Raw genomic sequence first — 12,346 nt, forward strand, 5'->3', positions numbered from 1 at the left:
TCCTTGCAATGAGGTCTTGACGGACGTTCTTCTAGGTACCTGGTCCAAGCCCATCACAAGGGCTCCAATGAACAGGGCGATTCCCCCGCCACAATTGCACTGCACTGGGTGACCGAGCTTTCCTCACCACGCACCCCAACCCTAAAAGCTTGGTGGTTCAAGCTTCCACTTTCCTTTACGCATTCCCTTCCGCACACCCGGACTGGGAATTACGAGAGAGTGGAAAGCTTTGGAAAGAAAATGTTCTCTTCCCCCAGTTCAGCATGGTGGTCAGTGAACACTGTATCTCTTTCGGGCCATTTTTCCAATTCGATATGGGACACTGTTGCGCAGGTGCTGCCCAGAGTCTTCGAGGAGAACTGGATTCTGCTCTCCAGGGTATTTCAGACGGGAGAGATGCAGCGAAGTTCACCATCCGATGTGGCTTGGACACAACAGACTCGCTGGGGAGAGTGATTTCCATGATGATGGCCATACGTCGCATAGCTGAGGACGTCTGGTTTTTATGGGGATGTTCAGGCTAATCTCATGGACATGCCCTTTGATGGCTCCTGTCTCTTCGGAGACAAAGCAGATGCAGCACTTGAGCGTTTCAAGGACACGGGGTTACGGCTTAGTCCTTGGGCTAACTACAACATCGTAGCCTGTGTCTGCTTTTTGCTCCTTTCGTAGGTACGGAAGAGGCTACTAACCACGCCAACCCTATTCCAGCCAGAGGGCCCGCAAGTTCAGCAACCTCTCCAAGGGTCGGGAGGCCAGAAGTTGAGCCAAGCCACGATCCCCTCCTCCACTGCAAACCCTGCTAGTCTGATCCCCCCAGGATCATTCACATCCAGTTGGTGGCAGAATATGCCATCATCCCCACCACTGGCGGGACATGAACTCGGACAGATGGGTGTTGCAGTTAGTACGAAGGGTCTACTCCCTCCCAGGGCTAATCCCTCCACTTCACGACTACCCCTCCATGCCTCCAGTTTACGATTGGCTTACGGAGGATCACCTTGCCCTACTCCGTGAGGAAGTCAAAACTCTCTTGGCCGAGGGAGCTATAGAGAGGGTTCCTGGGCCAGAAATAGGCTGCAGTTGTTACTCCCGCTATTCCCTTGTTACAAAGAAGGACGGAGGCCTTCGTCCTATCCTCGACCTCAAAGACCTCAACTACTTTCTCAAAAAGGAGAAGTTCATGATGCTCACCTTAGCTCAGGTCCTATCTGCTATGAACCCGGTAGACTGGATAGTAGCGCTGGACTTGCAGGATGCCGATTTTCATAATCACGTTCTGCCTGCCCATCGTCACCTACCAGTGGTATATGCTGGTTCACGATCACTTTCAGTTTGCTGTGCTCCCCTTTGGCCTCTCCAGTGCTCCTTGGGTGTTCACCAAGGTGATGGCGGGGGTCGCAGCCCATCTGCGGAGATCAGGGGTTATAGTCTTCCTCTATCTCGATGACTGGTTGTTGAAGACATCCCAAGCAGTCGTCTCCCACCTCCAGACAATGGCAAATGTCCTGAATTCACTGGGGTTAACTATCCGCGTGTTGAAGACACCTGATTCCACCTCAGACTCTTCCTTTCATCTGAGCATTTCGGGACACTATGCAGCTTCGGGTCTATCCTCCCGAACAGCGAGTGCAGGCTATTCAGCCCATGATACTGATATTTCAGCCTCTATCCTGGATTTCAGTGAGACCTACTCTGAGTCTCTTGGGCCTCATGGCCTCCTGCATCCTGCTGGTGGACTATGCCATATGGCACATGCGGGCTCTGCAGTGCTACCTGAAGTTCCAATGGGCACAGCATCGGGGAAATCTCACCAACCTTGTTCAGATATCAGAGGGCACTGTGAAAGACCTGCAGTGGTGGCTGACAAACCGTGATTGGGTCAGAGGCAGACCCCTCTCACTTCCACACCCAGATCTCACAGTAGTGACGAATGCGTCTCTTCTGTGAAGGGGCGGCCATATGGGTGAGTTGTAAATCAGAGTACTCTGGCCTCTGGCGGAAACTAGGCTCCATATCAACCTATTGGAGCTTCGGGCGAGCCAATTGGCACTGAAAGCCTTTTTACCATCCATCAAGGGAAGGCTGGTTCAGGTGTTCAAGGACAAAACTACTGCCATGTGGTACTGCAACAAACTGGGCGGTGTGGGTTTGTGGACTCTGTCATGAGGCCCTGTGTCTCTGGACTTGGCTGGAACAACAGGGCATTTCCCAGTGGTTCAACATCTGGCCGGCTCTTTGAACACCAGAGCGGACAAACTCAGCCGACTGTGCCTTTGCGGATCTCTAGTGTTGTCTTCATCCGGAGGAGGTACAAGGTCTCTTTCAGCTTTGGGAGAGCCTTGGTTAGATCTGTTCACCTTGGAAGAGAAAGCGCAATGTCAGCAGTTTTGAATGTTGGAGTTCACAAGCCGACTCTCGCTCTGCTGCGCTTTTTAACGCGAGTGGAGCTCAGACCTCCTGTACACATTTTCGCCCATACCACTCCTGCCTGGAATGCTCAAGAAGATCAGGAGCAACTGGGCACAAGTCGTTCTTGTGGCTCAAGACTGGGCATGGAGAGTCTGGTATCTCGAGCTTCTGACAATGACCATCAATCCTCCGATCAGCCTGCCCCTTCAGGAGGATCTTCTGTTGCAACAGCTGGGGTGGGTCCTCCACCCCAACCTGTCCTCTCTCCCCTCCTCCTTCCGTGGAGATTGAGCGACAACAGTTGACAGCTTTTGACCTTCCTCCTGAATTCTGCAAAGTTATTCTGGCACCCAGGGATCCCTCCATGAAATCGGTATATGCCTGCCAATGGAACAGATTTTGTAAATATTGTACAAAAAGGTCTATCAACCCCTTATCTGCCCTTTTATCAGATGTTCTTTTGTTTATCGTTTCCTTGGCCCAGCAGAGCTCTGCTCTGGGCACTCTGAAGGGCTACTTTTCGACCCTATCAGCTTTTGTCTGGCTGCCAGATCAGCCTCCACTTTTTAAATCCCCTCTGGTGTAGAGATTTTTGAAGGGTAAACCATTTGTTTCCCCCTTATCCTTTTCTTATACCACAATGGGACCCTAATTTGGTCCTTACTTTCTTGATGTGGGCACCATTTCATTCACTGCACAAGTACCCTCTACTCTTGCTCACGATCAAAACTTCTTTTTTGGTGGTAATCAACTCTACCAGGAGAGTGATTGACTGCAGGCACTGTCATCACAGCCTCCTTACCTGACCGATCTTTCCAGACAAAGTGTTACTCTGCACTAGAACCTCTTTTCTGCCCAAGGTTGTATCACCTTTCAACCTGGGGCAGTCTGTTACTCTGCCCACTTTCTATGCATCTCCACAACCTTCTAAAGTAGATGAACGTCTCCACCATTTAGACCGAAAAAGAGAGTTATCGTTCCACCTTGTTCGCCCCAAAGAGTTCCAGGTGGATGACCAACTACTTATAGGGTACGTGGGAGCAAAGAAGGAACGTGCTGTTCAAAGGAAGACCATCTCTTGTTGTTTTATCCTCTGTAATAAAATATGATACGCCTTGGCAAAGGAGCAGCCTCCTGAAGGTCTTAAGGCCCATTCCATCAGGACAAAGGCAGCCACCACAGCCCTCCAGTGTGGTGTTCCAATTGCTGATATCTGCCAAGTGGGACCACATGGGCGTCTCTGCACACGTTCGCCAGAAACTATGGCCTGGATTCTCAGGTTCGCAGGGAGGGCCTGTTTGGCCGCTCTGTCTTGCATGATTTCCTGGGTTTACAGCTTTTCCGCAGTCCCACATCCGGGGAAGGTATTGTTCGGGTATCTGTTCAAAGGTGAGGAATCTACAACTAGATGTCTCTATCAGATGGACAAGTTGCTTACCTTCAGTAAGGCCTTATCTGTTAGAGACATGATCTAGCCACTGATTACTTACCAATACCACCCACCCTCCCCACAGTGCGGAATTATTTTTAGTGTCACAGTTGCTCCCCTTCAGGGCCCAAGTTGTCTTTTTCAACAAACAGTGGTCAGCCTCTTCATGGCTCCATACTTCTGGTGTGGAAAGTCGTGATAAGTACTGATGTCAGAACGCCAGAGGGGTAGTTATATTGACGACGCAGACGTCACGATGATGACGCAAAAGACGCCGGCAATATCATGTGGAGTCGACCGACGCCATCTACCGGCGAGCAAGGGGACTGCTACATAAAATCTCCCGGATCCAGCCTGACGCCTGGAAGTCTAAAGGTGAAGTGAGGCTAGAGCATGTCTCTCTCAGATAAGGCGGTTCCAAAGTTAGGTAACTTGTCCTTTTGAGGGGCACCCCTGCAAAGTACATGGAGGGGGCCTGCCTTTCCCTCAAACCAGTTAGGAGTTCTCAAGCCAGGGCACAGTGCCGGAGGGGGCCTCCTGGAGCTCAGCCCTCCTCCCCACACTGGGGGGGCTGCAGAGCTAATGTTATACCACTGCATTTTAGGAGTAGTAAAACACGTTTCCAACTCCTAAAATGGGATTAGTACATTGGAAAAAACATTTAAACAGTCTCAAATGCATAATTGGCCCATATAAGACCCTTAATATGCTTGGTACATCTGGCCAATATTACCAAGGATTGATTGTGAGCAATCGAACACTTCAGGTCCTCTTTAGGCTTAATGCTATTAGAAAACGTAGGGGCATATTTACAAACCCCTATCGCCACTATAACGTCACTTTTATTACGTTGTTGTGGCAATATGCATTTTGCCTTATTTACAAGGCACTGTTAAGGCACTTAACATGTCTAAACACTGCCTTTTAAATAAAGCACCCTTTCACACCATACTTAGAGTGAAAGGGGTGGGCAATGGGTTTTACAGTGGGCGTTCTACAGCAAAACCAATTGATTTTGACGCTGCCCCATAATTACAAGAGTGGAGTAAATATGGGGCAGCGCCACAATAAAGACCAGGATAAACATGGTCTTAACAGGGCGCAACAAGCAGAAATGCTTTATTTCTCCCCGTTTTTGCTGTTTTTAGGTGTGCTGCATTGTGCAGCGCACACAAAAACAGCAAAACATCAAGCTTGATTGTTTATGTGCAGGAAGTGACTCCTTCCTGCACATAAGCAATCATTCACCAAAATGCAAACACCCTTGCACTGTGGTGCAAGGGTGCCTGCGTTGTTCGCTAGGAAGCCAAATTTAGCACCAGTGCAAGGGGAAACGCAGGGCTGCACCGTATTTTTGTAAACGAGGACCAGCCCAGCGTTTTAGAAGTGGCAGAGCGCAGTTTTAAGCCGGAAGGCTAATGCCGTGCTCTGTCACTTCTTTGTAAATATGCCCCTTACTTTGACATGAACTTGAAAGGTGTGAGGCTGCTCTGCCAGCAAAACCAACTGGAGATCCCAGGAAGGAAGAGGGCTATTCAGGCTCTATGCTATTAAGGTAGTTTCCCTTAAGAACTCCTGTTCTGTTTACCTAGTCAGTATCAAACAATGGGCTTATCCAGCCGCCCTCTAGAAGGTGGAGCTCATTTGAGCTAAGGATTTCCATACAATCATTGTAGTTGCCGCACATCATTGGTATATACAATTTCATGTGTTCCTGAGGAAACCATGCCTGGAAGCCAAGATATCTAACACCTTCCGGCTAGTGACACAGTGCGGACCTTTGTATGTGGCTATTGATATTTGAGGGTTAAACCACCAGCCCGAACAGAAAACTATACTGCTGAAAATCCATAATTGTTTGCAGATCACTTTTCCTGTGATGTAAACCATTCTCAACACCACGAAGAGAAATGGGACCCATTTTGGACATGCACCATCAATTCATTGAGCGCCTAGATTCCTGGACTTCCTTAGAGTATCCCTGGCAGCTCAATTTTCAGGCTTTGAGGTGAAGATGCTGGAGAGTTGGAAGAAACAGAATGAAATAAAGAATCATTGATAATGCTTATCCCAACTCATCCACTGTGCCAGATCACGCAGCAAGATAAATCATTACATTCATAGCCAACATGGGACACAAAGGAGTCTTCCGCCAGAACCTAGCCAGCAGTGGAATGGGCACGCTCTGGTAAGACAACCTGTTCACATTTAAGGAAGATGAAGACTTGGGGAAAAACACTGGAAGAGCTTAGTGTTCTCTGTCTGATATTAAGACATCCACTAGAGAACAGATCACTGAATTATCTCCTGAGGAAATAATCATGCTTAGAACGTTTCCATACCTATTCTCCCTTCAAGGCAAGTAAGTTGCTATCAGACATATTAGCTTTCACACGTCCCACAGATACATCTTATTGGCCAGCAATGGAAGTGAGTGACACCTGCTACCCCTGTAGTGATTTAAATAGCTCCTCATTACAATTTTGTTGCTATGCACTCATGCTGCCTGCCCCTGAATCTGCAGAGCAAAGGTGTATGCAAATCTATAAGAGTTTCCTGTTATTGAATGAGGATTTATTTTATTTTATTTATTTTATATATGCAATTTTATATAGCGCGGACTTTACCCGAAGGTGTCAGAGCACTTCACAAAAGGAACAGAAATGATACAGGATGAAAACATTACACGAGAACAGATTACAAAAGCAAACGTTAAGTTACATACGGTACAGTGACAATTGTGAGCAAATAAAGATACATGAGGTAGTAAAAATTGTGAGCAACCAAAAATATATGAGGTAGTAAAAAGTGCACAAGAGTAAAAAAAGTGACAAGTGTGCAGGTTACAAGAGAAAACAAAGTATGATTTGAGGTATAATACTGCAATATTTGCTAGACACACAGGCACAAGAACAAACGTTACGTAGGCGAAGGAGGCACTTGTGCAAGTATCAAAGGTAAAAACATGAAAGAGGTAGAAAACCGTGTGTTACAAGGACAAAGTGGTGAGTGCATGTTGCAAGAGGGTACCAAACAACAAGACATGGATAATACTGCAGTAAAAGGCAAACACTCCAACCACACACTGGGAAGGCACTTCCATGGTCATGGAAAGAAGAAATTTTCAGTAGTGGGAGGTCTTCCTTCAGATAACAGAGGGGACGTGAGTTACTTTTGGAGGTGTCTCTGGAGGAGGAGAACTTTGAGGTCTCTTTTGAAGGCCTGGGCGGAGGCGGTGGTCCGGAGCTGAGGCGGAAAGGAGTTCCAGATTCTCACTGCGTTGCCTGAAAAGGATTGGGCCATCGTTCTTTCCTTCTTGAAAGTGGGAGGTTCAAGCAGTAGCTTCTCCGCATTGCGTGAGGGTCTAGAGCCTCCAGAGAGTTTCAGTTTATTCGCCAGGTAGCGAGGATAGGAGGAGTGCAAGGCTTTGTGGGTGATACAAGCGGTCTTGTAGATAGCTCTAGCCTCTAGGGGAAGCCAGCGGAGGGTAGATAACATCGGTGTGATGTGATCGCTTCTTTTGGCCCCTTAAATGAAACGAGCTGCTGAATGGAAAACAGACTTAAGTGGGGACAAGTGGGATTTGGGGAGGCCAGTAAGAAGAGAATTGCAGTAGTCTAGTCTGGAGAGGACCAGCGATTGCACCAGGGTTATAAGGTCCTGCTCTGGGAAGAAGCGACGAATTCCCCAAAGAAGGCGCAGTTGGTATCGAGCAGATTTTGCAATGGAATTGATGTGTGGAATTAGATTGAGTTTTTTGTTCAGTATGACACCAAGGGATTTTGCGCTGTCGACAAGGATGGGATTATTGTTTAGTAGATTCATTTGATCCATCCATGATTGAACCGGGGAGGAGAGAGTGAGGAGGAGAAGAGGAGGAATTCAGTTTTGGAGGGATTCAGAATCAGTTGATGAGTTGACATCCAGTTTTGAATGGAGTCAAGAGTGGAGCTTAGGATGGAGAGATCGTGAGTGGAGGCAACCTTGAGGTAGAGTTGAGTGTCGTCTGCATAGAGATGTAGTAAATCCCGGATTTGCTTAGGAGATTTCCCAGTGGTTCTAAATAGAGATTGAACAATGTGGGTGCAAGTATAGAGCCTTGGGGAACACCTTGACCTATAGCCACAGGAGATGAAAGACTGTTCGCTATTTTGATCATTTGGGATCTGTCAGAAAGGAAGGATGCAAATCATTTAAGCACTGTGCCCTCCATGCCCATTCTCTGTTGAAGAATATTGAGGATGGGTGTTGTGATTTAGACTCTTATGGGCTGCACTTGATCACAATCACTTTCTCTGGGCATTGGAGGCGAGAACCAGAAGGAGAAGGAGGACAACGATAGATGGCAGAAATCATCAATGAGGCCATCTCTTTCCTGTGCCTAGGCCCCAGCTCCCACTTACCTGAACTGGTCTCCCGACCATTTTAAGGCCCTTTTGGACCCGGCCACCTGCTCGAGGTTCCTCCTTATTGTGCTCCACCTCTCTCCTTTTTTTGCTGCTGTTAGTTTTGCTTTTTTGCTCTCCTCTGCTACTTTCACTCTTGTGTCTTACTGCTCTCCTTTTCTCACTCTCCCCTGTACCTGCTTCTGACTCACTCACTCTCTCTCACCCTTTTCACTCTTTCTCTGGCTTCTCGTCTGTTGACCACTCGAGCTCACCCCTTTTGTGACTCCTTCTTTGGGCTCTTGCCTTCAGCCCTTCTGTCTCATTCACTCTTTGCCTTTCTAACCATCATCTCACAATCTCTGCCATTCTCGCTTCTCCTCGTTTTTGTGCCCAGTTGTGCTTTGCCTCGTTCTTGTGCCCGTTAGGGCTGGTTTGACTTGTTCTTGTGCCCATGACTGTTTTCTCCTCTTTTCTTCCCTGTTTCCAGGGACTCTCCTGCCTCCCCCTCTCGCACTTCCCCCCTCCCTGTCGCCTTAACTTTTTCTCTTTTATCTTCCTCTATGCCTTTTCCCGCTTTCTGCTTCCTGCCCCTCCAATCCCCACCTCAACGCTCCTCTTCCTCCCAGGACGTACTTAATTGTGGCCTCTGTGCTACTGCGAAGTGGACGCGCATTGCAGGTGCGCCACTGGCTCGCCAAAAGCAAGCCCATATCCGAGCCTGGACTGTACCTGGTGCTACAGACCCTGGTCAGCCCAAACTCTGCTGCTACACATCCTCCCACTTGCAAGCATTCATCACCGGACGTTGCCACGACAGCTGCTTCCCCACCCCAACCATGGCAGCGGTCATCCCTACAGGTTACCAGATCGCCCGCCAGCACCACAAACCCAGAGAAGGCCTTGCAATCATCCACGGAGAGACCATCACATGCACCACTTCGACTGACGAACCCACCGCATTCATGGAACACATGCATTTCCGACTACACATCAGCCACACCATGACCATCAGGGGCACCCTCGCATACCACCCACCACCTTCAGCAACTTCCTCACTGACTTCATGCCCCCATCACCAATGACTTCTTACTGATCAGTGACATTAACCTTCATCTCGACGACCCAACATATCCCAACTCCACCGCCCTTCTCAAGAGCCTCGACAACATCGGGCTTACACAGCTCATCCAAGTCCTGACCCACAATGCAGGGCACACCCTTGACCCCGTCTTTAGAGCAAGCAACAAGGTCAACTTCAGCCACCTCACCCTGCTCACATGGATAGACCACTACATTATACACTTCCACATCAACACACCCCACTCCAGAAAGCCACCATTTTCAGGCACATCCGGAACAAGATAACATAGGTGGACTGGACTCCCACCCTCAGATCCAAACAACCTGTCCTCCTCTGCAACCTACAAAATGACATATCTACATTCAACAACTAGATCTCAGGCTGCACCAACACACTGGCTCCCATGCAAAAAGACTAGTAAGCAAGAAAAAAGTACTCAAGCCTGCCTGCTCTTGGAAGACCTGATAAACTCCAAATGTTACTGTAAGCAGCTGATGAGGAGATGGAGAACTAGCCTTGACAGCACCACTAGAGACTTGCAAACCTGCGCTTTGAAGATATTACGCCCAGAACAAAGAAGCCAGGAAAGCAGCCCTTGATCTAAATATGGGAATACAGTTTTTCTTTTGACATGTAATATCCCAAAAATATGACCGATACTTCGATTGAAACTCTGGGAACGGGTAGTAGGCTGAAGCTTAAATCATGAACTGGTAGTGAAGTTCGTCCACCATGGAGAGCAGAAAGCAATAGTGTCCTGGATGAACGGGATATATAAACAGGAGTACTGAAGAAATAAGCATGGCAATAGGTTTCCATCATGCATGGTTGACACAAGATAAATGTGTTCACACATTTGAGGTCCATGGCTGGGCTGGCTGTGTGCTTTTCACCAGCGACAGGATTGAAAAAGTGTGTACTCCCCATTTAATTGTTGCTTATGTAAATACCACACTCCTCTACAGGATTCCCTCGAGTCCATTCCTTAGTGCTTATTGTGTGGTTGGGCACCTCAGCATTGACGTCGAGATACACTATGTTGTCAGCTAAAGTGGGCACAAATCCATATGATATTGATTTATGACCAGCTGTGGCACTCAGAGGTCAGGCATGGACGTTGCCCATCTGGGAGAAGGTGGCTAATATCCTGTAGTGGCATGGTCCATGTTCGGAATCTCCTCGGAAGTCAGGACAGGGGTCTGGTTGAAGATATGACCTACAGACCTCTGGCCTGTCCAAGAAAGGGCCTCTAAGAAACTGAGAAGTGGACTTCTCTCCAAGGATCTCCAAGCCATAAATGACTTTTTAGATCGCTTCAATAACTCCCTCAGCTGTGGCCTGACTATCTTGGCACCCTTTAAGGGAATATGCATCACCTGATCTTTTTGAAACAGCTATGACTTCCATGGACCTATTTTCAAGTTGGTGTCATGCTGCAACAGGAGAACCAGCCACTGCAATTACACACACGAATCAGTTGTTTCATTATGAAGCTTGTGTCCCACCACTTCCAATCATTTGTTACAATCTTTCCTTCATTGCGTCTTATTAAGCAGCTGAGGAGGATAGCCAGCATACACAGTATTTGTAATTGCCGGATTGCAAATACTCAAAGCTTCTTATGTGCTTTAACATCCACCAGTGCTTAATTTGAGGCGGTGTTTGCAGGTGGGGACCAACAGCAATTATTTTTGGGGGCCAGCAATAATTTTTTCTCAACAGACTTTGATTTGGAGCAATAGAGAGCAGCCTGTTTTGTGTAATCCCAATTAGCATCCCTTGATGCTCAGCTGAAGGCACTGGAGAAGATCCATGTGGACATAGTGAATTCTCATGCTGAGACTTAGGATGTTGATGCTTCTGTTATTACATATGTCCCTCCAGTAAAGAGTCCTTGGTGCAGATGCCTTGGCTTTTAAAATTAAGTGGTTGGGTGTATGTCTGACAATAGCATTCTGGAGTAGCACGACCAATCTTTGCACCCTTGTCTCTTGTGAAAGGCCGCTAAGGCCTGAACAGGTATTCCATGAGGACATCGATACCATTTCAAAACATTGGGGCATATGTACAAGCCCCTATGGCCACGGGAACGTCACTTCTTGTGACGTTTTTACTAAAAGCAAAACCCAACTTAGCCCTGCTATATGCTGTTAGCTGTGTGGCTATCATATAGAAGTTAAAAAATTGCTTAGCTCCTTTTGCACATACGAAAATAGGATGACAGTTTTTTTTTTTTAAATGGAACAACCTGCTTTTTATGTCTTGTGAGGGGCAATTGGTTGAATGCCTCTCGGATGTTAACTCATTCTTACGAACTGTGAAAAAGAGAGAGAACGAAGAGGTTTTGTAGGGGCTTGTGAGGCTCAGATAATTTGAAGTTGTATATCAATCTTTTTACCAGCTCTAGAGAGGTGCAAGAGGCTTATAGCATGAAGGTGTCTGTGTATCAAATATTCCAGAGTCACCAGGTAGTGTTTCCTTTTTTTTGTATTACTGTCCTTCTCACCCTCCCTCTCTTTATAAGCGTGTGACATGTTGAACTAGCACTGAAGTCGTTTCACACCAGATGTGGCTGCATGCAAAGTATGTCTCATAGTGCTTTGATTGTAAAGTGAGTTCAGGGCCTATTTGTCTCGTGTTCTGTATAAATTCAAATTGTGAATACTGATATAAGGGCCATTCCACCTTCCTTCATCATTATGTTCAGGAGTTCTTCCTGCTGCTGCTGCTTTTATGTTAATGCCGTTTCCACTTTTGCAGGGTAGCAAGTGTTCAGAGCGAACCCGGTCAGCAGAACCTTCTTCAGCAACCATTAGGGAGAAAGAGAGGCCTGAGGCAGGTAAGGATCATTGGGTCAAGTTACGCAAAAGTAATTCTTGGCCGAGGCTAAACAAGGACACTTTGGGTCTGTTCTTTTGAAAGTATCAACATATTTTTGTTTATTTTGCAGATTACCTTATGTAGAAAACCAAATTGTTGAACTTTGGTTAAGAGGCCACAGTATTTAAGTAAGCTGCGGCTGACCTACAAAGTCCA

At 47.2% G+C, this 12,346-nt stretch overlaps 1 protein-coding gene across 1 annotated transcript in view; it reads left to right on the forward strand.

Moving 5' to 3' along the window:
- UNC80 (unc-80 subunit of NALCN channel complex) overlaps positions 1 to 12,346 on the forward strand; it is a 2,761,828-nt gene that overhangs the window by 2,564,364 nt on the left and 185,118 nt on the right. Inside the window, exon 60 of the mRNA XM_078680564.1 lies at positions 12,071 to 12,149. Coding sequence (XP_078536690.1) covers positions 12,071 to 12,149 — 79 coding nt within the window. The remainder of the gene's footprint in view (positions 1 to 12,070; positions 12,150 to 12,346) is intronic.

The sequence above is a fragment of the Lissotriton helveticus genome, chromosome 3_1 (assembly GCF_964261635.1).
Source record: "Lissotriton helveticus chromosome 3_1, aLisHel1.1, whole genome shotgun sequence".
NCBI classification, from domain to species: domain Eukaryota; kingdom Metazoa; phylum Chordata; class Amphibia; order Caudata; family Salamandridae; genus Lissotriton; species Lissotriton helveticus.